General features: G+C 36.0%; 1 protein-coding gene across 2 annotated transcripts in view; it reads left to right on the top strand.

Moving 5' to 3' along the window:
- RIPK1 (receptor interacting serine/threonine kinase 1) overlaps positions 1–23,231 on the top strand; it is a 62,963-nt gene extending 39,732 nt beyond the window's left edge. Inside the window, exons 7-12 of one of the 2 annotated variants that reach the window (XM_074199411.1) lie at positions 2,937–3,013; positions 8,343–8,433; positions 10,184–10,738; positions 13,000–13,071; positions 14,587–14,724; positions 18,108–23,231. In XM_074199411.1, coding sequence (XP_074055512.1) covers positions 2,937–3,013; positions 8,343–8,433; positions 10,184–10,738; positions 13,000–13,071; positions 14,587–14,724; positions 18,108–18,394 — 1,220 coding nt within the window. In that variant the 3' untranslated portion in view covers positions 18,395–23,231. Of the gene's footprint in view, positions 1–2,936; positions 3,014–8,342; positions 8,434–10,183; positions 10,739–12,999; positions 13,072–14,583; positions 14,725–18,107 lie in introns of both variants that reach the window. The other variant, XM_074199410.1, reaches the window with a different exon arrangement.
- The last annotated feature ends 517 nt before the right edge of the window (positions 23,232–23,748 follow it).

The following is a 23,748-nucleotide window of genomic DNA, read 5'->3' as shown; positions in this document are numbered from 1 at the left end:
ATAGTTCTAAATAGTTTCAAATTGATTTTTCAGGTCTTCTCAAAGATCTTTTTTTTAAAAGCACCCACAACAACAAAGCCAAATATCTTGTTTCTATCTTTTGTCTCTCATCTCTCCCCAAGTTTGTTTAATGTTTGACAAGTGACTGGCCAATAAATATGTGTGTATTTTATACACCAGTGTGTTCAGCTGAGTCAGTTGCCCAGTAAAGGGGCTGGAATTCCTCTTCTGGAGAGTCAAAATGATGTCTAATGAAATACCTTGGAAATCCTGTGGACATACATAAACATTCTGTGTCAGATTCTGATCTGGCTACCATGTGGTGAACAGGAACTTATTTGACTGCAATGGAACAGGGGTTATTCTCAAAAAGCTTTAGATGACCTCAGCCTCTTGCTCTCCCTGTTGGAGTTCTGCTCTTGGTTTGACTCGCTGACTGGTAACATTAGGTGAGAGACAATGCTCTAAGAGGAGAGGCCTTAGGCTGGCTCTCTCTCTCTCTCTCTCTCTCTCACTCTCTCTCCAGTGTCCTAGGAATACAGGTTCAAGTTGTTTGCCTGCTGCTGTGCTATTATTCTTTTTCATTTTAGGTGAAGAAAGTTAGGCTAGAACCTTTGTGAGTTTCAGAAGGTCAGGAGAACAAAGCATCTGAGGTCTGAGAGTTCAGGAGGCTTTCCTGACTTTTTGATACACCAAAGATAGTAGCCTCCAAATTCCTGCTTCTTAAGGCATCAGATGGTCTGACTCAAAGCTTGGCATTGGACTAGGATGCAGGACTTCCAGACGAAGGCCCCTCTCAGCATTGTCTCTTGCCCAACATTATCATCAAAGAAGCCAGTTCAGAGTAGAGACCCTACTGAGAAAGCAGGAGGCTTTAAGGCCAATTAAAGTTTTTTGAAGGTGTTCTAAACAAGTTGATGTACTCCATGCAGGCTTTATAGGACCAGACGTATTGGCAAATCCCATTATATTTTCATGGTGTGTGTATGTGTGTTTGATTTAGTCTAGAACAAGTATATGCATAAGAGAGAGCAGTAAGGAAGGAACTGGAATGGTTGTTCTTTCACTTAGGATACAAAATGCCATAGTACCAGAACTCATGGAAATAGGACCTAGAGAGAGGGGGGAGAGACATATATACACAAATACTGTGAAGGAAGGAATGAGATTTCCAGAGTTCTGAGATTAATTTGAAAAGAGAGTTCACTTTCACTTGATGGGGGATAGAGGAATGTGGCTAAAGAATCTGAGGAGGTTTCATTGAGAAAGTTAGGACATGGAGGAAAGGGGGAGACAGGAAGAAAAAGGCAAGTAATGAGAATGACTAAAGCCAGGGAGACAGGAGAGAGCAGGATGAGAACTAAAGGCAGTGAGTAGTTTGACAGCAATGTGGACCTAGACTATAGAGAATATGTAATATTAATAACAACAATAATAATAACTAACATTTAGATGGCAGTTAATATGTGACAGGTACTCTACAAATGGTATCTCATTTAATCCTCATAACATACCTGGAAGGTAGGAACTATTATTATCACCATTTTATAGATGAGAAGACTGAGGCAAAGAATAAGTGACTTGCCCAGGGTCAAACATCAAGTAAATGTCTGAAACTAAAGGCTAAAAAATATTGGATTGTAGCAATTCAAGATCCTTTGCTTCCTAGATTCTAAGGAATACTTTATAATACTTCCCGTGTAGCTTGCTATCAACTTTCTTATTCTCTTTGTCAGAGAAGTATTTCCTTTTTTATTTTTTTTCCTAATAACCCTTTAGGAGCATTTTACTTTGTAAATATGACAATTCAATCTTTTGTAAAACATTGATGAATATTTTATAGTGATGAATGGCAGGATGAGGAATATTGGTTTTATTTAGTAGACAATGAGAAGTCAATGAAGGTTTTGAACAGAGGACCAATAGGAGCAGAGCACTATAATAAAGAGAATTTTATTTGGCAGCTAGAGGAAGATGAGTTCAAGAAGGGAGAGTTTAAGGCATGAAGAATGCTAAAAAAGGGAAAATTGTTTCAAGGAAAATAAAAAAAGAGATAATGGGGCAGCTAGGTGGCAAAGTGAATAAAGCACTGGCCCTGGAGTCAGGAATACCTGAGTTCAAATCCAGCCTCAGACATTTAATAATTTCCTAGCTGGGTGACCTTGGGCAAGTCACTTAACCCCATTGCCTTAAATAAAAAAAAGTTTTAAATTTTTTAATGGATCCATTGAAGGGAGAAGGGTGGATTCACAAGACTTAGCACAGCTAATTAGTGAAGACGAAGGAAGAATGAAAGATACCTTGAGCTGAGGGACTCCCCTTCTCACTTGTCCATGATGGACTCTTAATCCTCACTCTCTTTGTCTTTGTATATTGTCTTTGTACATTGTACTTTGTCTTTGTACATTGTCATCTTGTGCATTCCAGACTCAAATTTATGCCACTAGGGTACTTTGCCATCAAGGATCCACAGTTCCCAAACCATTTCAAGTGGTAAATCAAAATAAAAAGTACTAGAGGGGGGTGGCTAGGTGGCGCAGTGGATAGAGCACTGGCCTTCGAGTCAGGAGTACCTGAGACACTTAATAATTACCTAGCTGTGTGGCCTTGGGCAAGCCACTTAACCCCATTGCCTTGCAAAAACCTAAAAAAAAAAAAAGTACTAGTGCTTTGATCTGTGAAAGGGAAGTTGGAAATGATAATAGCAACCCCAAATCCTTTGCTTTCTAGAACCTCCTAGCATGTTGTACTTCCTGCCTAACCTATTAGCTACTTTAAAATTTTTCTTTATTAAGAGATTGTTTCCTTTTTTTCTTTACTATTTCTAATCAACTCTTTATTCACTTCAGGGTCATTTGATTTTGTAAAGAAGACAAATCAATGTTTTTACTTTCTGCTAAAAAAATGTTAAAACTTAAATTTTTTTTTCCCCACAGACATTGAACAGGAATTCAGACCTTTCTACCTTGAACAATTTGAAGAAAAGGTTGAAGAAGATGTGAAGAATTTAAAAGTTAGTAGTAGTAGTAGTATGGTGAATGCTCAGAAATGAACTTTTATGTCATATATTTATATACTTAAACATAAATAGCAAGGAGGTGCAGCATTACTGTTTCTGTGACCTTGCCAAAAACTCCATCATGGTGACCATAAAATATGAAAATTAGCTGCTGAGTTTTTCTGCTGAGTTTTGTTGAGTTTATTTTTTTATGGAAATATTAATTTTTTATGCTAAAAAAGCAAAAGACTTTTTTTTGCTAAATGGGGAAAAGAACCAAAGAAGGATTGAGGACTTTTCAGCTCTAGAGTAGATTAAACAAGTAAAATAGAACGGAAAAGCTAAGAGTAGGAAGAATTATAAAACTTTTACTCTTTTTTTGCTTTCTGTCTGTCATAGAGAATGATCTTTAGACTAGAGCATAGAACAAAAATGGTAATAGGGAGTTGAAACTCAAGATAAGCAGAGAGATAATAAGAAAACATCTATAATATAGAAATGTTTAACGTGATTGAGCATGTATAATTTACATCAGATTGCTTGCTTGTCTTGGGGAGGGGAATAAAAAGGAAAGGAGGAAGAAAAATCTGGAACTAAAAATTTTACAAAAATGAATCTTGAGGCAGAGCCAAAATGGTGACAGGAGAACAGCCTTTCTTAGGAGCTTTCTCCAAAATTATTTCAAAAACCTTAAAATTATGACTCTTATTAAATTTTCAAGAAACAGAAACCACAGAAATATCCAGTGAGACAATTCTTCAGCCCAAGTTAACCTGGAAAATAGTGGGAAGGCTCTGTTTCATGGGGTTGGAGGGGGCAGCAGCATGCCGTAGTGAAGGAGCTTCAGCCTTTTGGGAACTGCCCCAGGGTACCTGGGTCTCTGGGATCTCTGGCTCCTGGCAGCAGAAGCAGTTTCCTGACCTTCCACCCCAGGGAGCACGAAGCACAACTTGGAAGATCAGCAGGGAGACCTCTGCTAGAATGAGCACAAAGCCCAGGCCAGCATGGTGATCCTCAGTGCAGCCACAGCTCTTAGTGCAGCCCAGATCCCAGGAAACAGATGCCCATATCCCAGGAAACAGATGCATGCCTGTGGAGCCGCCTTGAGGGAGCCACCCAGCACCTGCTCCCAAAGCCTTCAGGCCTTGGAAATGTAAGGGAGTGGAGGGAGACTGTCAAGGTCTGTCCTCTGTCCCTGGGACAGGACGCTGGGGCTTTGACCATATTCAGACCCTGGTCACAGTCTAGGCCCCCATAGAGCAGGGACCTTCCTCACAGCCCCAGGGTAGAGGGGTGAGCTTGTGGTCATTCACAGACCAGGAGAGAACCCATAAGACCTTGAAGGAACTGAGGTCCTTGCAGGGGTGTCCCAATAATACTCAAAAGTTCAGGAAGCACCCCAAAACCAGGCAAGGCTGGGAAAATGAGTAAAAAGAAAAAAAAGGAACGTGACCATAGACAATTACACAATCTGAAGATGAAAAAGTCCAAGCTTCTGTATCTAGACACTCCAAGAAATATAGAAGTTGGGCTCAGGCTATGATAGAGCTCAAAAAAGATTTTGAAAATCAAGTAAGGGAGATAGAAGAAAAATTGGGAAAAGAAATGAGAGATACAGGAAAAACATGAAAATGAAGTCAGCAGCTTAGTCAAGGAGATCCAAAAAAATGATGAAGAAAATAACATGTTAAAAACCAGCTTAGGTCAAATGGATAAAACTGAAGAGAAGAATGCTTTAAAAAGCAGAACTGGCAAGATGGAAAAGGAAATAAGAAAGCTCTCTGAGAAAAACAAATCCTTCAGATACAGAATGGAGTTAAAGGAAGCTGATGACTTTGAAAGAAATCAAGACACTATAATTCAACACCAAAAGAATGAAAAACTAGTAGAAAATGTGAAATATCTTATGGGGAAAAAAAACAACTAATCTGGAAAACAGATCCAGGAGATATAATTTAAAAATTATTGGACTACCCAAAAGTCATGATCAGGAAAAGAGCCTTGAACTCATTTTTAAAGAATTTCTACAGGAAAATTGCCCTTGTATCCTAGAAGCAAAGGGTAAAATAAAAATTGAGAGAATTCACTAATTTCCTACTGAAAGAGATCCAAAAAAACAACCCCCAGGAATACTATTGTCAAGCTCCAGAACTCCCAAGGCAAAAAAAAAAAAATTATAAGCAGCCAGAAGGACGCAATTCAAATATCGTGCAACTGCAGTCAGGATCACACAGGACTTAGCAGCATCTATATTAAGGGCTCATAGGGCTTGGAATATAATATTCCAGAAGACAAAAGAGCTTGGAATGCAACCAAGAATCAACTACCCAGCAAAACTGAACATCCCCTTCCAAGGAAAAAGATGGCCTTTCAATGAAACGGGGGGAATTTCAAATGTTCCTGTCAAAACAGACAGAACTGAACAGAAAGTTTGATCTTCAAGTATAGGACTCAGGTGAAACAGAGAGGGTGGATGAGAAGGGTTAATTATGAGGGACTTAATGACAATGAACTGCAGGTATTCCTGCATGGAAAGATAATATTGATGATACTCATATGAGCCTTCTCATTCAATAGAGCAGGTAGGAGGAGCTTTTATAGATGAGGCACAGGAGAGCCGAATTTGAAGGTATAACATATTGTAAAAATGGAGTCATGGATGAAAGGGAAATGTACTGGGAAAAAGAGAAAGGAGAGGTAGAATAGGCTAAAGTATTTCATATAAAAGAGTCAAGGGGCAGCTAGGTGGTGCAGTGGATAGAGCACTGGCCCTGGAGTCAGAAGTACCTGAGTACAAATCCAGCCTCAGACACTTAATAATTACCTAGCCGTGTGGCCTTGGGCAAGCCACTTAACCCCACTGCCTTGCCAAAAAAAAAAAAAGTCAAGAAATAGCTTTTGCAGGGAGCTTTCATTGTCATCGGAAATGGCTCAGAGAGGAAACAGCACACACACTCAATAGCGTATAGAAGTCTAGAAGAAAAAGGAGAGAAGGGGGATGGGGGAGGGGACAGATCATAGGAGAGGATAGTTAGATATAACACACTTTCTTTTTAATGTTTTGCAAGGTGGTGGGATTGGATGGTTTGTCCAGGACTACAGAGCCAGAGTTGCTGGGTCTCTGGGTTGGGATGTAGGGTCGGGGCCTCTTGGCCCCAGGGCCAGTGCTCTCTCTGTTGTGCCACTTGGCTACCCCACAGCACATTTTAGAAGAGGGACAGAGTGAAAGGTGAGAGAAACTATAATAGATGGTAGTGTGGAGGAATGGATGGAGGGAATTACAATCAGCAATAATAACTGTAGAAAAATGTGAAAGTAACTTCTTTGATGGACTTAGGATAAAGAATGTCATCCACCCAAGACAGGGCTGATGGTATCAGAACACAGACTGAAACACATTTTTTTCCCTTTTTCTTTCACTTTATTTCTCATGAGGTTTTATATTTTTGTGGGGGTAGGGGTGTTATTTTTACTCTTACAACAAGAATATTTTAGTAATGTGTAAATAAATTAAAGAAAATTTTAAAAATAAATAAAAAAATTATGAAAAGTACATAATTGTCTATAATAATGAAATATAAAAATCTCATGATTAAATAAAAAATGAATGTTGATATTTTTATATATAATTGGAAAAAAGTAAAATACTATTATGGTATATATAAAAAAAAAGAGATCATCTAACTGCCCTTAATGAATTCATCATCAGACCATGGTAATCTAGATCCTTGGATACTGAAAGAACTGGTAGCAGTAATGGCTGAGCCATTGTCAATGATCTCTGAAAGATGGTAGAGAACAGAAGAGATGCTTGGGCCCAAAGAAGGACAAATGCTATACCAATTCTCAAAAAGGAGGAAAAGAGTTGAGTCTGCAAATTATAAACCAAAGAGCTTGACTTCAATCCCTGACAAAATTCTAGAACCTTTTATAGATCATGACTATCTAGAAACAGAAGTGGTGATCATAGATAGTTATCAATATACCAGATCATTCTTTGTTTTTTGACAAGATTTCTAATGTTAGAAGAGCACTATAGATGCCAGCAGTTTTTACAAAATTTCTCATGCTATCTTTATGGAAAATATGGAAAGAAGTGGACTGGATGATAACATAATAACATACTGAATTGCCAAAAAGTACTGTAAGAAGAGTTTGTAAATTGTAGTAGAGAGAGGCCTGAACTCAAGAGTTGGTTACTAGCTAGTAAACGGGTCAGTCACTTTCTGTGAAGGCATAGAAGATCCACTTCTCATGTCTGTAGATAATACAGAAATGGAAGGCATAGCTAATGCCATATTGAATGACTACATCAAGAACCAAAAACATCTTGACAGTTCAAAACAAAGGATTAAATCTAAGGTGAAATTTAATAGGGATAAAGATAAAGTCTTAGCCTGGGATTAAAAAAAAATCAATTTTACAAGTACTATGTACTGAGGAAAAAATTAGGGCTGGGGCTTAATAAAAATGAGTAGTGACTAAATTGATTCTGGTAGTAACCAAAAATCAATTAAAGTCTTAGACTATGTGAAAAGATCAATAGTTCAGAATGAGGCAGATAACAACCCTGCTCTCTTCTGCCCTGGTGATATGAAACCCTGGAATATTGAGTTCATTTCTGGGTGTCACTTTTTGAGAAAGATATTGACAAATATGTGGCCATTCAGAGGATGATGACGATCATAGAACTCATATTTTTATAAGAAAAGGTCAAAAGAAATAGGAATGCTTAGCTTTGGAGAGAAGATTTAGGGGTGACATTAGCTATATTTAAGATTTCTTAATTGGAAGTCAGAGGATCTGGGTTCAAATTTTGACTCTGACACTTAATATCTGTGTAACTTTGGTCAAGTCACAAAATCTCTAGGTCTCAGTTTCTTCATTTGTAAAATTGAGAGAGTTGAACTAGAAGACTTCTCAAGTCCTTTCCAATTCTAAGTCTATTATCCTATGATCTTGTGTGTTTGAAGAACTGTTATGGGGGAAAAGAGATTAGAGTTGTCCTACTTGGTTATGAAGTACTGAGCTTGGAGCAATGGGTGGAAGTTTCTGAATGGAATAATATAAGGGAAAGCCTCCTGACTTTCCGTGAGTATAACAGGCTGTCTTGGGAAGTTATGAGCTATCCCCAAAAGTCTTTAAGCAAAGATTGGATAATAATTTGTTGGAGATTGTTGTAAAGGTCATTCTTACTCAGAAATGGATTAACTATATGATGGCAAAGGTCTCTCTCATTTCAGATCACAAAGGTAATAATTCATATTTTTTGTGGTTTTTCCATAACTGAATTGTATTTGCTGCTTGCAAAAGAATTACTTCATGTGGTTGGCTTTTTCTACAGAAAGCATATCCTGCTCCAAATGAAGTAGTGAAAAGGATGCTGTCTCTCCAACTTGATTCAGTACCAGTGTCCCCAAGTAGAACAAATTCAGGTAACTTTCAGGAGACCTGCAATTCACTTCCTTTTTATTTTCATTCATTCATCTGTTGAGGGTTTATGCTTTGTAAAAAACTTCTTGGGACAAAACAGGTTACAAAGAAATATAATAGTTTTCTCTGCCATTAAAGACTATAATCTTCTTGGGAGTCAAAATATTGAAGTATTAAAAAAGCTAAGTTATCAGAAGCAGAATGTGATTGAATGCCAAATAAATGGCATAGATGATGTGTTTCTACTACTTGTCTATCTCCTTATCATTATTGCTGCTGCTTTGGTATTAGGGACTGAGATCAGCTTCAATTTGTCAGTCTTCCCAACTTCTGACAGCCAGGGTAATGGAACCAGTGGAATAAATTCACTTTCATAGTAGGGGACTGGCTCCAAGAGAGTGTTCCCATAGCATAGCTTCCACAGACTCAGGCTACATGTTTTCATCACAACCCCTCTTTCTATATGTTTAACAGCTGGGTGACAGAAAACATGGAATTCCTACTCCTCAGGAACACAGACATGATATTTCCCCTGACACTGATCCTGAAAGACTGGAACAAGAATTGACCACTGGGAAGGATTGCTGCCCATAGATGCGTCCCTCTTCCTATTCTCATACCAGAACTCTGCAATTACCAAAAATTGCTTCCAATTCACCAAGAATATAATAGCAGTTCTCCTTTTGACTACTTCCCTAAAAATATTGACAAGAATCTCAGCCAAAAGGGAGAAGGCAAAGAGAATCTTCCTAAGTTCTTCTTACAGGGCTGCTACTGGGCTTCTTTTAACCTCTACACCCTCCCACACCTTTTTGCTGTACTCCCTGTTATCATCCAGCTGACCCTCACTCAGCTAGCAGAAAATACTGAGATTGTAAAGATATTTTCAAGTTTACTTTCTTTTTTTGTTTAAACTACTCTATAGTTAAATTCTAATATAGTTGAAAGGATTACTTGTTTTTTTTGTTGTTGTTTTTGTTTTTGTTTTTTGCAAGGCAAATGGGGTTAAGTGGCTTGCCCAAGGCCACACAGCTAGGTAATTATTAGGTGTCTGAGACTGAATTTGAACTCAAGTACTCCTGACTCCAGGGCCGGTGCTCTATCCATTGCGCCACCTAGCCACCCCTGGATACTTGTTATATATAGGATGTAGTTTACTTCTGGTCATAGAAATGCCAGGTGCAATAATGCAATATTTATTTAGAACAATGGTTGAAAAGATGTTTTTTTCATTACCAGTTATCTAGTAGCCTAAAGCAATCTAAATCATTGAGTTTTATCATAAGAAGTTTCAACTTTACCATGGCCATATAAAGTTTAGCACAACTTTTTTCCTCTTTCTCCTTTCAGTACTTCCTTTTCTATAATTGAAGTAAGCTTCCTCCTTTCTCCTGTCACCACTGACAGAAATAATTCCTAGTCATTCCTCCTTTAACCAGGGTATCTCTTTTTCTGGATCTCTCTTTATATAGTATCTGTCCTCCTATATATGAATTATCATTTATTAACTCCTAAGGGAAAAGAGAGGCTCAGATTTCTTGTAATTGTTTTCAAGTTTTTTCCATGGTATTCTGGTGAGGTTCACTGACATAATAAGGTAAAATTCATCTGAGATAATGTATATAAAACACTTTACAAACAAACTTTAAAGTTTTATGTAAATATCAGTTATTAATTTTGCTGTTAATAAATTCCATATTTTAAAAATTATGATGCTTTTATTTAATACTCCTACTTCTTTCCATGCTACAGAACAGCCCAATTCACTGCATAGCTCCCAGGAACTCGGGACTGGATGTGTTGATGACTCCATGTTTGCTCCCTACCCTGACAACCAGCCAGTGGAGAGTGAGTCCCCTCCTGAAGCCACAAGCCTACAAAACAAGTTACAAGAAGAGGCAAATTACCATCTCTATGGAAGCCGAATGGATAAGCAGACAAATAATCAGTCTAGATCTGTTGCAGCTAAAAGAGAAGAAGAAAGGAGACGAAGAGTCTCCCATGACCCTTTTGCAGTAGGACCTACTCAGCCTCAGAAATATGGGTTTTATCAGAATAATTTCATGGCTGGGAGGGACTCTTGTCCTCCCAATCATAACAATCTATTACAGCAACCAACAGAATCATCTACCCCTCTATCAGTACCACAATTGAATAACCATCAATTTTTTGGATTAAGGTCAATAGATCTAAGAACAAACAATATCTATGGAGCAAACCTAAGTAGTGTAAATACCAACTATAAAATACCTGTGCCTGAGTCCAACATAAGATCAAACATACAAACTCTCCCATTTACTACAACAGGTAATCCAGATTTTTGATTTTTTCTCTTTTATCTGCTTCTTTCCTATATCTAGTAGTTTCCTGAAAGTAAAGTTAACACTGTCTCTATTGTGACTCTTATGCATATGGGGAAGCAGTTGTCTATTTAACATTTGGAAAATGCCAAGTGCATGGAATCATAAACTAGCTATTTAAGGTAAGGAAAATTGGATTTTGGTCCCAGAAACATTTGTTAGACAGGGGTTCTTAACCTAGGATCCATTAACTTGTTTGTTTTTCAACATATATTTTGAGAGCTATATTTCAATATAGGGCAACTAAGTGGCACAGCAGATAGAGTACCAGGTCTGAAGTCAGGAAGAATCATCTTTCTGGGTTCAAATTTGGTTTCAGACACTTACTAGCTCTGTGACCCTGGGCAAGCCACTTATCCCTGTTTGCCTGAGTTCTTCATCCATAAAATGACCTGGAGAAGGAAATAGCAAACCACTCCAGTATCTTTGCCAAGAAAACTTCTAGTGGAGTCAGAAAGAATCAGATAGGCCTAAAAATAACCGAATAATAGCAACAATTTCAATATAATTGGTTTCCTTTATAAATTCCATGTATTTTATTTTGGGCATTTAATAGAATTATTCTGTTAAGAAGTCCATAGGTTCACTGGACTGCTAAAGGGGTCCATAATACACAAAAAAGGGTAAGAACCCCAACATTAACCTTTTTTTTACTTTTTTTTTACTTTTTTCAATTTTTTAAACATTTCTGTTTAAGGTTTTGAGTTTCATATTCTAACCCTTCCTCTACTTCCCCTTTCCTGAGATGGAAAGCAATCAGATACAGATTATAGTTGTGAAATTATATATTAGTCATTTTATACAAGCAGACTCAAATTTAAAAAAAGAAATGAAAAAAAAAAGCATGTTCCAATATCAATTTTTTTTTCTAGAGGCAGATAGTCTTCATTATGCATCAGTTCATGTAAATATTTCCAGGTCTTTCTGAAATCAACCTGCTTGTCATTTCTTATAGCACAATAATATTTCATTACAGTCATATTCCACAGCTTGTTAAGCCATTCCCAATTTATGGGCATCCTTTTAATTTCCAATTCTCAGCCACTACAAAAAAGAGCTGCTATAAATATTTTTATACAAAGAGTTCCTTTTCCCTTTTTTGGATGTCTTTGGGATAGAGACCTAGTAGTAGTATTGCTGGATGGGTATGTCCAGTTCCATAGCCTTTTGGACCTAGTTCCAAATTGCTCTCCAGAAAGGTTGGATCAGAAGAGCTCCTACTTTAAAAAACTCAGATTTTTTTTACTTCATATCTTGAGGACAAATATAAGTGATGGTTTCCAAGAGTTCTAAGTTCTAAATCCATTTTTTTAAAGTGGAAAAAGCTTATAAATGACAATTGTTAAAAAAAAAAAAAGGATATACTAAAGCAAGCACTAGGGCAAAAGACCCTAGTAGTCATTACCTACTTCACCAGTTCCCATATGCAGCCTCCCTTTCAAAATATCATGTAAAATTTTTACCAGAGTAAAAGTAATTATTAAATTTAATTAGTTTTTTAAAGTTCTCTTCTATTTGGTACCTTCAAAACTACAATGGAAAAAAATTTTTTTAGAGAAAACACATCTTTGTATGTGTTTTGTATGTGATGTACTTTGTCTTTCTACTTTGCAAGAAGAATCACTATTGAATAAGTGTATTATATTTTGAAAGACTGCTCATCTTCCAAAAACCAGTTCTGTAAGTCATATATGAAAACAGGAAAGCCTAAATATGTCCATTTTTCCTCATTTGATCTCTTTGGAATATTTCTTCCTATTCTAGATGGGCTCATTAGCCAAATTAGCTCAAGAGCTATGAGTATTTTTCCCATTGATATTCTATGGTACTTTAACAAATCTTAAAAGTAATTCAAGTTGTTGAAAATTGTCCCCTACTTAAAGGATAGTAGATATCTACTTGCTAAATATGGCTTTTATTTCTCCCGACTAGACTTTTCTTTAACCTGTAGGAAGTTTTGACTTATAAATGCTTTGATCTGAATTCTTATTGTGTATTTAGCTTTGGAAGGAATCTTGATAGCCATCTAGTTCTTGCTAACTGGCTTTATTTTTCTTTCTTTTTATATAACTCTAACTATGCATTAGTATTTTAAAATATCACTATAACAAATAAGAAAGGATTTGCTATACTTTCCTGTTATATTTTTGTTTGCCGAAAGTGAGAAGTATGACTTAGATTTTGTCATTTTTTTTTTTGGTCATACAGGTCAAGTAAGAAGCATACCATCAATGAATAATTCTTTTGTTCCTCCATTTTCTGTATCTACAACAGGCCGAGGTAACAATCATAGAGTTGACAACAGATCCTGGTTGTCTTCAGAGGAAATGATTTGATTTTAATTTAATATATATATATATATGTATATATACATATATATATATTGCATATCAAATATTTGCCAGTATTTACTTAGAAATTTGATGGTTTCCATTAAGTGGCACCCATTTGCACCTCTTATATTCTGCCTCCTGTGGTCTTTGAAAATAAAAATATGAACATTAATTTGTCCAGCTCAGAACCATTGAAGATTTCCTCAGAGCCACAATTCAGTATTTGTATTTTTAAGTGGTAGCAATAAGGAGGTTTAAAAGAGGGTCATATAAACATTGGTGATTGCAAACAACTCTTTGAGATAAAATGTTTTAATCAAATCTCTATCTCAACTGACTTCAACAGCTAATTTGCTTATGTACAAATTGTGCATTTGCTGAGTGTTTTTTCCTGCAAAACATTGCCTAAAAGAGTTTTATTTGCCAGAATTCTCTGAATTCTTCCAATTTGCATAGATTTCAAAGCTGTATCTATTTTATAGATATAACTTGGCCTATTGGAAACAATTTTACATTTTGTTTCCAAACTCAAACATCTCTTTTTCTTTGTCTTTACTCTATGCCATTCTTAAAAAATGGTTTCCAATATAACAGTTTTAAAAGCACTATAAAGATATTTTGCCTTCTAAGAAGGTTGTAAAAATTTTAAAGGATGACTTCCCTCTTTGTAAATGAGAAGAGTGGAAGACTTCCTATATTTCATCTTTTTTCAAAATACTTTGTCAGTATCACCAGACGTTTTCATTGCTATTGCAAGACAGTAAAACATAATGTACTGTTAAGAATAATCAGAGTGAGGAGTACCTGGGTTCAAATCCGGTCTCAGACACTTAATAATTACCAAGCTGTGTGGCCTTGGGCAAGCCACTTAACCCCATTTGCCTTGCAAAAACCTAAAAAAAAAAATAATAATCTTATTGAACTGACCTTAGTACTTTCAGTTGGGACACTGAGGGATAATTAACTGGATATTCAAATTCACAGGGTAACCATGCAAAATATTCTCTAATGCTAAAATTACAGTAACCTTTTAAAACTTTGGTCTTCCCTTCTCTTCTTCACCTTTTTAAAGAATAATATGATTAGGGGCAACTAGGAAGTACAGTGGATAGAGAACTGGTCCTGGAGTCAGGAAGACTGAGTTCAAATCCAGCCTCAGACACTTAATAATTGCCTAGCTGTGTGACCTTGGGCAAGTCACTTAACCCCATTGCCTTAAATAAATAAAAAAAATTTTAAAAAAAGAACAATATTATTAGTAAGGTGATGATGATAAAGGAAATCTAATTACTGAGAAACTGGGCTAGCAAACTTAGCTACAGAATACTGACTATAGGAATTTGTATTTTGGGAGAGTTAAACAGAATAAGAAACTGACTTGATTAGACTTACTAAATTATACTAATTAACTATGATTATTTTCTTCTTCTTTATCTCTCCACCTTTGGTACTGCTTTAGAAGATTCAATAAAGATCAGCAAAAGTACTGGCATTCAAGTTGGAAGTAACAATTTCATGGTGGTTGATGACAATTTTCCTATAGAAAACACAACTGCAAATATTCAACAAGAGCCAGAATCCAAATTTCTACAAATATTTGGTAATATCTTTTTTGAAGAAACCTTTCCCCAGTTACTTATGGTTTTTTTCCTCTTTTAAGTGGGATGGAATTCTAATACTCATTTTAATTTCCTCTCCTCTCTTCTCCTTACTGAGCAGCACACTGAGGTGTTATTATGTCCAAGATATTGAAAAATTCAATCTTCATCAAGTAGTATCCAAACCATAGGATAAATGTCTAACTAACCTGATTTTCTGGGTGTTTTTTTGAACTCAAGTTGTTTTGCAGAGGACTTCTTCAAACATCTGTTTGAGCAGCTTCTAGGAGTATAGAAATATGGTCCTGGTTGACCTATAGCATTCAATGCTTTGATATTCAAAGTACTACTTCTTGGCTTATCACAGATTCTATGAAGTTGACAAAAGTTTGTCAGTTATTAAGTATTTAATATGTATGTACTAGGCACCATGCTAAGGTCTGAGAATACAAATGCAAGTAGAAAAATTATCCCTGCTCTCAAGGAATTTACATTCTAATAGGGAAAGATGACACATAAAAAGGGAAACTGAAAAGGGAGACAGAGAGGTAGACCAAGGAACTGGAGAGGTAGACCAAGGTACTAGATAGAGAGTCAGATAAATGTACCTGGGTACATGGTAAAGAAAATAGTAAACCATAAAGTAAATCTAGTGTGCAGCCTGAGAGGAATGAGCCCAGACTGGCTGCTTAAATAGAGGTTCATGGAGGAACTATTCAGTCAGAGGAAGAGGCTTTAGGGGATAGAGGGTGTGATCAGTGTATGAATTCCTGGGCCAGAAAGAGCTTCTGGATGAAGAGCTGAGGCATAGTAGTCATAATGCTTTCTAGAAAGGAATGAGATATGACTGGCCTAGGTATCCTCTTTAAATGGAGATTCTAAAAAGGAAACAGAAAAAGTTCTAGGTCTGTATTCATTACCACCACCACCACCCCCCTAAAAAAGACTTATCTAAAGAGATCCTAAGGGACTTAATTTAGGAACTTTATAGTATTCAAAGCCTTGAGAAAGTCCAATTTCTGACTTAGTGAGAATTAAGGGGGGGGGGAGTAGTGGCAGAGACTAATTGCTTTATGAGAGAAAATGCCAGAACAGACATTTCAAAATAAAACTGTGAGTCTTGGGGACATGAGAATCATAGGGAAAAAAAAGAATAAAGAAATAGATAAACTGCATGGCTAGGAAAAAAGAAGAGTTGTGGTGATAGAGAAAAAGTAAACTCAGAGGGAAAAAATTAGAAGGATACATTTGTGAACATAGACCTCTTAGTACATATTGTGCTTTATAGAATATTTAGCAGTCTATTAGTTTACAGAGAACTTAACTTTTTTTTACAAATGGATTTTCTAATTAGTCCTCAAACATCTTTTAGGAGAACATTATCATCATCTCTTATCTTTCATCTCCTAAAGAAACCAGATCCCTAGAGCTTAAAGACTTGGAACTGGATTCTTTTTGCCATATGGTGATGGTAGGCTGGTAGTAAATATAATATACAACATATTGTTTTAAAATAAAAAATTGCTGCTCATTGCCCTGAATGCATCATCAAAATGAGAATGGTCTCAGTAAATGTATCCATGAGGGCATTCTTGTGCCATGATAATTGACTCCAGAGTTGGAACTAGGGAAAGGTGAAGGAGACCGACATTTAGAGCACAATATTACAGGGGGCAAGAAGAAGGAAGAATAAAGGATACTTTTTTCATATTCCTTTTTCTAAACACTTGGAGCCAATGTCAAAGAATTCTCCTTCCTTGAGCACATATTATTTTGTGGATTCAAGTTGGGTATGTTAGAATGAAGGTTCAAAGCCTGTAGAGTGTCATCATATACAGGCATACCTTAAAGATATTGTGTGTTCTGTGTTCAATTCTAAACCACTGCAATAAAGTATCTCAATAAAGCAGATCAAGAATTTTTGATTTCTCTGTTCATATGAAGGTTATGTTTACATTATACTGTAGTCTATTAAGTGTACAATAATATTATGTCTAACAATGTCTAAAAAATACTAACCATCATCTGAGCCTTTTTGTTGGTGGAGCAACTTGCCTCAATGTTGTTGACTTTTTTTTAAAGGTTTTTTCCAAGGCAATGGGGTTAAGTGGCTTGCCCAAGGCCACACAGCTAGGTAATTATCAAGTGTCTGAGGTCGGATTTGAACCCAGGTACTCCTGACTCCAGGGCCGGTGCTTTATCACTACACCACCTAGCCGCCCCAGTGTTGTTGCCTTCTAAATGATCAGAGTTAGACTACTGAAGGTTGGGGTGACCGTGACAATTTTTAAAAATAAGATAACACTGATTTTTGCTGCATCCATTGACTCTTCCTTTCACATTTTAAATTTATTAGTTAGCCTAATTTCAGTATTGTTTTATCTCATAGAATAGGGAGACCTGAAGAGAGTGAGACAGGATTGGCCTTGTCAGTGGAACAGTTATAATATATTCAGCATTTATCAATTAAGTTCATGGTTCATGGTTCTCCAAAAACTAATACAATAGTAACATCAAAGATCACAGATCACCATAATACACATAATAATAATAATAATGATGATGATGATGATGATGAAATTATTTGAAATATTGTGAGAATTATCAAAGTATGACAAAGATAATATGTGAATACATGTTATAAAAATGACACCAATAGATTTGCTTGACTCAGGGTTGCCACAAACCTTCAATTTGTAAAATTCACAGTATATGCAAAAATAATAAAAATGAGATATGCCTGTGCAGGAAAAATGATTTTCCACTTTGCCTCGGGCACACAGATGTCTTTTCCTAGCTTTGCTTGACTCCATTATGAATCTTTTGAATAAGATAGTTGTCAAGGTGGGAATAAAGAAGTGTAAAGAATAGATGACAATAATAGTCAAGGCTTCTCTCTAGCAGTAAAGAAAAAGTCAGAAAGGAAGTCAGGTCAACTAGAATTTATAAAGCACTTAACTCTGTGCTAGATGCTGTGCCAAACTGTGAAGAGATGATGTTGATAAGACAAAAAAAAACACCTCTCAGGGAGCTCCCAGGCTGGCGAAGACAACAAGCAAACAAGCATGTACAAAAAAGATGAGTAGAAGATAACTTTGAGTTTCTTACCCTCTATATTCTGGAGAGCGTACATTTCAAGTATCTTTCTGGGTTCAGAAAGGGAGAATTTAGAAATAAAATGCAATACCTTTCTTCCTCCCAACTTAAAATTCAACACCATTAGCATACTTAGCATCAAAGAGTGCTAAATTTAAACTGTAAGGGTCTTCAGAGATTAAGTAGTCCAGCCCCTTCCCTTGACCTGAATATGATTATCAGTTTTAGGAGACATGTGAATTTGTTTTCTGAATATTATATCTAGATGCTTCTCTTTTTCCTTTGACAGGAGATACTACTAGCCTGCTGGACAAACATCTGGACCCAGTAAGAGACAATCTTGGAAAGAATTGGAAAAATTGTGCCCGGAGGTTAGGCTTCACTCAATCTCAGATTGATGAAATTGACCATGACTATGATCGAGATGGACTGAAAGAAAAGGTTTACCAAATGATCCAGAAGTGGCTGATGAGGGAGGGCAATAAGGGTGCCACTGTTGGAAAGCTAGCCAGAGCCCTCTATGAGTGCCAGAGAATAGATCTTCTCAATATTTTGAAATATGTAAGCCGAGACTAGCCTGATGGGGGCAAAGTGAAAAAAAAAATGGATGTAATTGCCCTCTTTAATTATGCAACTCATTATAAAGTATGCTGTTTGAACAACATCTGAGATATCCTTTACCTGCCCAACTAACATTCAGGTTATGCCAAGACAGTCATTACTGCTGAGACCCCATATTGCTGACTCCATCTTTCCACCTTTTCTGTTCTTTGGGGTAAATGCTGGCCAGGAAGGGGAAACCCAAATGTGCAATAATCCTAATTTCTAAGCATTAATTTCATCCCCTTATGATGTTGTAATAGTAGAGGAACTGAGTTGGCACTTGAAATATACACCAATCAAGATTGTCTTTCTCTAATGTGGAAATATTTTACTCCTGTCTATAAACATTCTGGGCAGTTTGAATTCAACACAGTCGTCCATCCAGTGCTGCTTCCTGTTCTGCTACAATAAACTTCTTTTGTCTTATTTCCTAAGTTTGCCTTATCAATCATGGAATGACCCAAAGGAAATAAAATTTTTTTAAATTTTTCCTTATTAAACTTTCTTTTAATAATTGCTTCAAGCCATTTGACATATGTAGAGTTGAAAAAGGGAGTCTGCCTTCTGGAAAGAACATGCATAAATTCCTTAGAATTAACCAACAAAAAAAAAGGCTGAAGTTAAAAAAAAAAGTTTAGAGTTCTTAGAAGTGAGGAATAACTAAAGTTTATTAGGGGAAAAAGAGAATTTGGAGAAGAATAAAAAGCTTTACAATTCTTCACAAAACATATAGGCTCAAATATGCCTTTTACCTAAAAGCCTGGTGTTTTGCTCAAGTAAATATATCAGGCTGAAATAAAACTTTTAGTTTTGTTCTCTCATCTCCATGCTTTGTCACAAGTAGAGTGTAGTTAAAAAAGAAAAGAGAGATCTAAGATTTGTTACTATACAATCTGACCTGATTCAAATATTCTACACCTAGTAAATATCAGCATGATATTTTATTGCTACTATACAATCTGACCTGATTCAGATATTTTACACCCAATAAATATAAGCATGAAGGGGAGGTAAGGTAGCTCCACAAGAGACAGCAAATTTCAAGGTTCCCATTCTGCTTTTACCTAGGGAGATTGGGAAGAGAGTGGAATTTCAGGGACTACAGGTTTATTGATTTCATTGATGTAGGGCTCTCCCTCTCTGAATGCAGATTAATCTATCATGTGAAAGAGTTAACTGAGGAACTGAAGAAAATGACTTGTGCAGGATTATGTATGATGTATAAGAGGTATGTATGAGGATGTATGAGAGGCAGGAATTGAATTCAAGAGTCTTAAGGTTGTCCTCTAACCACTATGCAATAACCCATGTCATGATATTATTATTGAAATGTTTCTGGAAAAATTCTGTAATAAATATCTCATGCTGTTATGCCAGAATTACTAATGATTATAAACATTTTATAATAATCAAGTTTTGTATAATTTTATTATTTTTAAACTTTTTTCCTATTTGATTAAAAAATGGTTTTTTCCTACATATTGATTTGCTGAGCAAAATTATTCCAAAATTAGAGTTTTCAAATAGAGATTAAATACCACAACATGGCCTTCCATCATGCTGTATCATGCTATATATAATAAAAGATTAAGATTTTTTTTAAAAGATGGAGATAAGCTTTCTTCAAAGGCCTGGGAATTCACCTGACTTAAAATCCCACTCGTGCTAAATATGGAATTTTAAAAAATTATTATTTCTAATTGGGAAGTGAAGATTTTTGTTTTAATTGTTCAATTAAGAAAACAAGAGGGAGAGATAATTTTTAAAACCAAAACTAAAGCACTATAAGAATGTATACTGTTTTATTTAAGGGAAGGCTTTTATTTTATTTTTCTCTTGAAGAAGGAAGGCTTAGAATGGAGAATGCCTTAGGGGAATAATGAGAAGACTAAAACAGAATAAAGAGAGAAGGTTCAAGTCAGAGTGCTGTAGCAACCTACAGCAAAGTCTTATCTTTTTGGTTTTTTTAAAGCGCAATGGGGTTAAGTGACTTGCCCAAGGTCACACGGCTGGGTAATTATTAAGTGTCTGAGGCCACTTGTGAACTCAGGTACTCCTGACTCCAGGGCCAGTGTTTTATCCACTATGCCACCTAGCTGACATAGGCTTATCTTTTTAACATATTTCCAGTGATACTGTATGTAAAAAATCATATACAACATTCATGAAATAATTAAAATTGGGGGTGACCCATTTGGAAGTGAAAGTCCATAATAACCATGATTAGGTTTACATCACATTGTCAAGAAAACAACCACACAATGAACTGATGCTGAGCGAGATGAGCAGAACTAGAAAAACATTGTACACCCTAACAGCAACACGGGGGTGATGATTAACCTTGATGGACTTACTCATTCCATCAGTGCAACAGTGAGGGACAATTTGGGGCTATCTGTGATGGGCAATACCATCTGTATCCAGAGAAAGAACTGTGAAGTTTGAACAAAGACCAAGGACTATTACCTTTAATTTAGAAAAAAAAATGATACCTTATTGTCTGATCTTGCTATCTCTTTTACTTTATGTTTCTTCCTTAAGGATATGATTTCTCTCTCATTATATTCAATTTGAAAATGTATACCATGGAAATAATGTAAAGACTGGCAAACTGCCTTCTGTGAGGGGGAGGGAAGTAAGATTAAGGGAAAAATTGTAAAACTCAAAATAAATAAGAGATATTTAAAAAGTCATCACATGAGGGGTGGCTAGGTTGCACAGTGGACACAGCACTGGCCCTGGAGTCAGGAGTACCTGAGTTCAAATCTGGCCTCAGGCACTTAGTAATTACCTAGCCCTGTGGCCTTGGGCAAGCCACTTAACCCCATTGCCTTGCAAAAAAAAAAAGTCATCACATTGTTGAATCACCAGAAAAAAAAAGTTGGACCAGTCATGTAGCAAGAGTGAGGGGTAATATAAAGTTAACAAAAAAGATGTCTTAGCAATAAGCCTGGAGTATTCCATCCTCTTAAGAGGTAACCAGAAGTTAAATGAGTTACAAAAGAATAGATAGCAAAACTATATTAGTGGGTGACTTCAACTGTCCCCTCAGAATTCAATAAAGTCAACCAAAAAATAAACAGGAAAGAAGTTAAGGAGGTAAATGGAGTATTTAAAAAGTTAGATAAAACATCTTTTTTTTTTGGAAAAAAGCTGATTGGAACTCTGATAAAGGCCTCATTTCTCAAATATATTGAGAACTGGGTCAAATTTATGAGAATACAAATCATTTCTTGATAAAACATCTAAATATGAACAGGGAATTTTCAGATGAAATCAAAACTATCTATAGGCATATGAAGAAGTGCTCCAAATTCCTTTTTGACTAGAGAAATGCAAGTTAAGAGTCTTGAGATACCACCTCACAACCATCAGATCAACTAATATGGAAAAAGAAAATGATAAATGTTGAAGAGGGATGTAGGAAAATTGAGATACTAATGCATTGTTGGTGGAGTTGTGAATTGAGTCAACTATTCTGGAAAGAAATTTGAAATTATGCCCAAAGGGCAATAAAACTGTATAACCTTAAATCCAGCAATACCACTGTTAGGTCTCTATCCCAAAGAGATCACAAAAAAGGGTAAAAAAAAAACCCATATGTACAAAAATATTCATAGCTGCTTTCTCTATGGTGGCAAAGAATTGGAATTGGAGGGAATGTTCATCAACTGGGGAATGGCTGAACAAATGAATGTAATGGAACACTATTGTTCTATAAGAAATTATGAGGGAGGAGACTTCAGAAAAGCCCAGAAAGACTTATATGAATTGATACTGAGTGAAATGAGCAGAACCAGAGCAACATTATACCTGTCTTTTCCCTATATAAGACGCACCCTTTTTTGAAAAATTTGGGATCTAAAAACTTGGATTTCTCAAAAGCTTATAAAAATGTTTCAATTTTCTTGATATGTAATTGGGGGGAAAATAAAATATTTTAAAAAAAGAACCTCATCTTCAGGGGAGAAAAGATACAGTGGTTGTAGATTTTTTACTAGTATTTCCAGCTTGTTGTCTTTGTGTTCATTGTTTTGTATCTGTTACCAGTATATTAGGTTATGTTTTGCCACATTCTGCCCAGAAATGGCTCAGAAGATTTTTGACAGTTCTGAATTCAAGTTAAAAAGTGATCCAATTTGCAAAAGTGAATGGAAATGGTGCTGCTGAATGTCAATTTGGTCCTCCAACTGAGAAAACAATCAGACTGGCTATGGGAAGAACAATCTACTGAAAATGCCCCGGAAGAAAAAGACCATGAGAGGCAAGTCAGCCAAATGGCTTGATTTAGAGAGGGAATGGAAGATATGGATTGAAAAGCAAAGGGCAACTGGAATTCCTGTGTCCACAAAGATGACTCAGCATGAGCCAGAAGATTTTCTGATGAAAAAGTGACTGATTTAAAAGGACACAATTGGTTCACGAAACTGAATGGACCATGCATGTGTCCATACACCTGATTTGCCCAAAAGATGTCTGAAAACTATGACAAAGGTCCTTGAATTTCATGATGAATAAAACTTGAGTTCAATAACTTTATATAATTCTTTTTCAGGCCCCCAAATTAAGATACATCTTATACACGGGAAAATATGAACCTACAGCAACACTGGGTGATGATCAACAATGATGCACTTGTTCATTTCATCAGTCCAATAATCAAAGACAAATCTAAAAGACTTGTGATGGAAAATACATATCCAGAGAGGGAACTGTGGAGTTTAAAGGCAGACCAAAGTTTAATATCCAATTATTAAATGTCTTAATTTGGATCAATGTGCAACATGGAAACAAAGTAAAGACTGACAGATTTCTTTCCGTGGCGGGGGGGGGGGGGAGTAAGATTGGGGGAAAAACTGTAAAACTCAAATAAAATATTTAATAAAAATTTTAAAAAATTACTTTGTCATTTTTTCTATTTTTTTCTTGTTTGGATTTGATTCTTCCTTCACAATATGATTTTATGTATCTATGTTTAGCATAATTATACATGGAAAGCCTATATATTAGATTGCTTTCTCTCAGGGTTAGGGGAGAAGGAAGGGAGGGAGAAAAATGTAAAAATTCAAAACCTTCCAAAAAAAGATTGGTGGGGGTGGCTAGATGGCACAGTGGATAAAGCACTGGCCCTGGAGTCAGGAGTACCTGGATTCAAATATGATCTCAGACACTTAATAATTACCTAGCTATGTGGTCTTGGGCAAGCCATTTAACCCCATTTGCCTTGCAAAAACTTAAAAAAAAATATTGGTTAAAACTGTTGTTGCATTTTGTTGGAAAAATATTTTTAAAAAGAGATCATACAAAAGGATGTGCAACAAAAATAT

This window comes from Macrotis lagotis, chromosome X, assembly GCF_037893015.1.
Source record: "Macrotis lagotis isolate mMagLag1 chromosome X, bilby.v1.9.chrom.fasta, whole genome shotgun sequence".
Lineage (NCBI taxonomy): Eukaryota > Metazoa > Chordata > Mammalia > Peramelemorphia > Peramelidae > Macrotis > Macrotis lagotis.
Note: the sequence above shows the minus strand (reverse complement) of the source record. Positions and strands in the feature narration are given on the sequence as shown.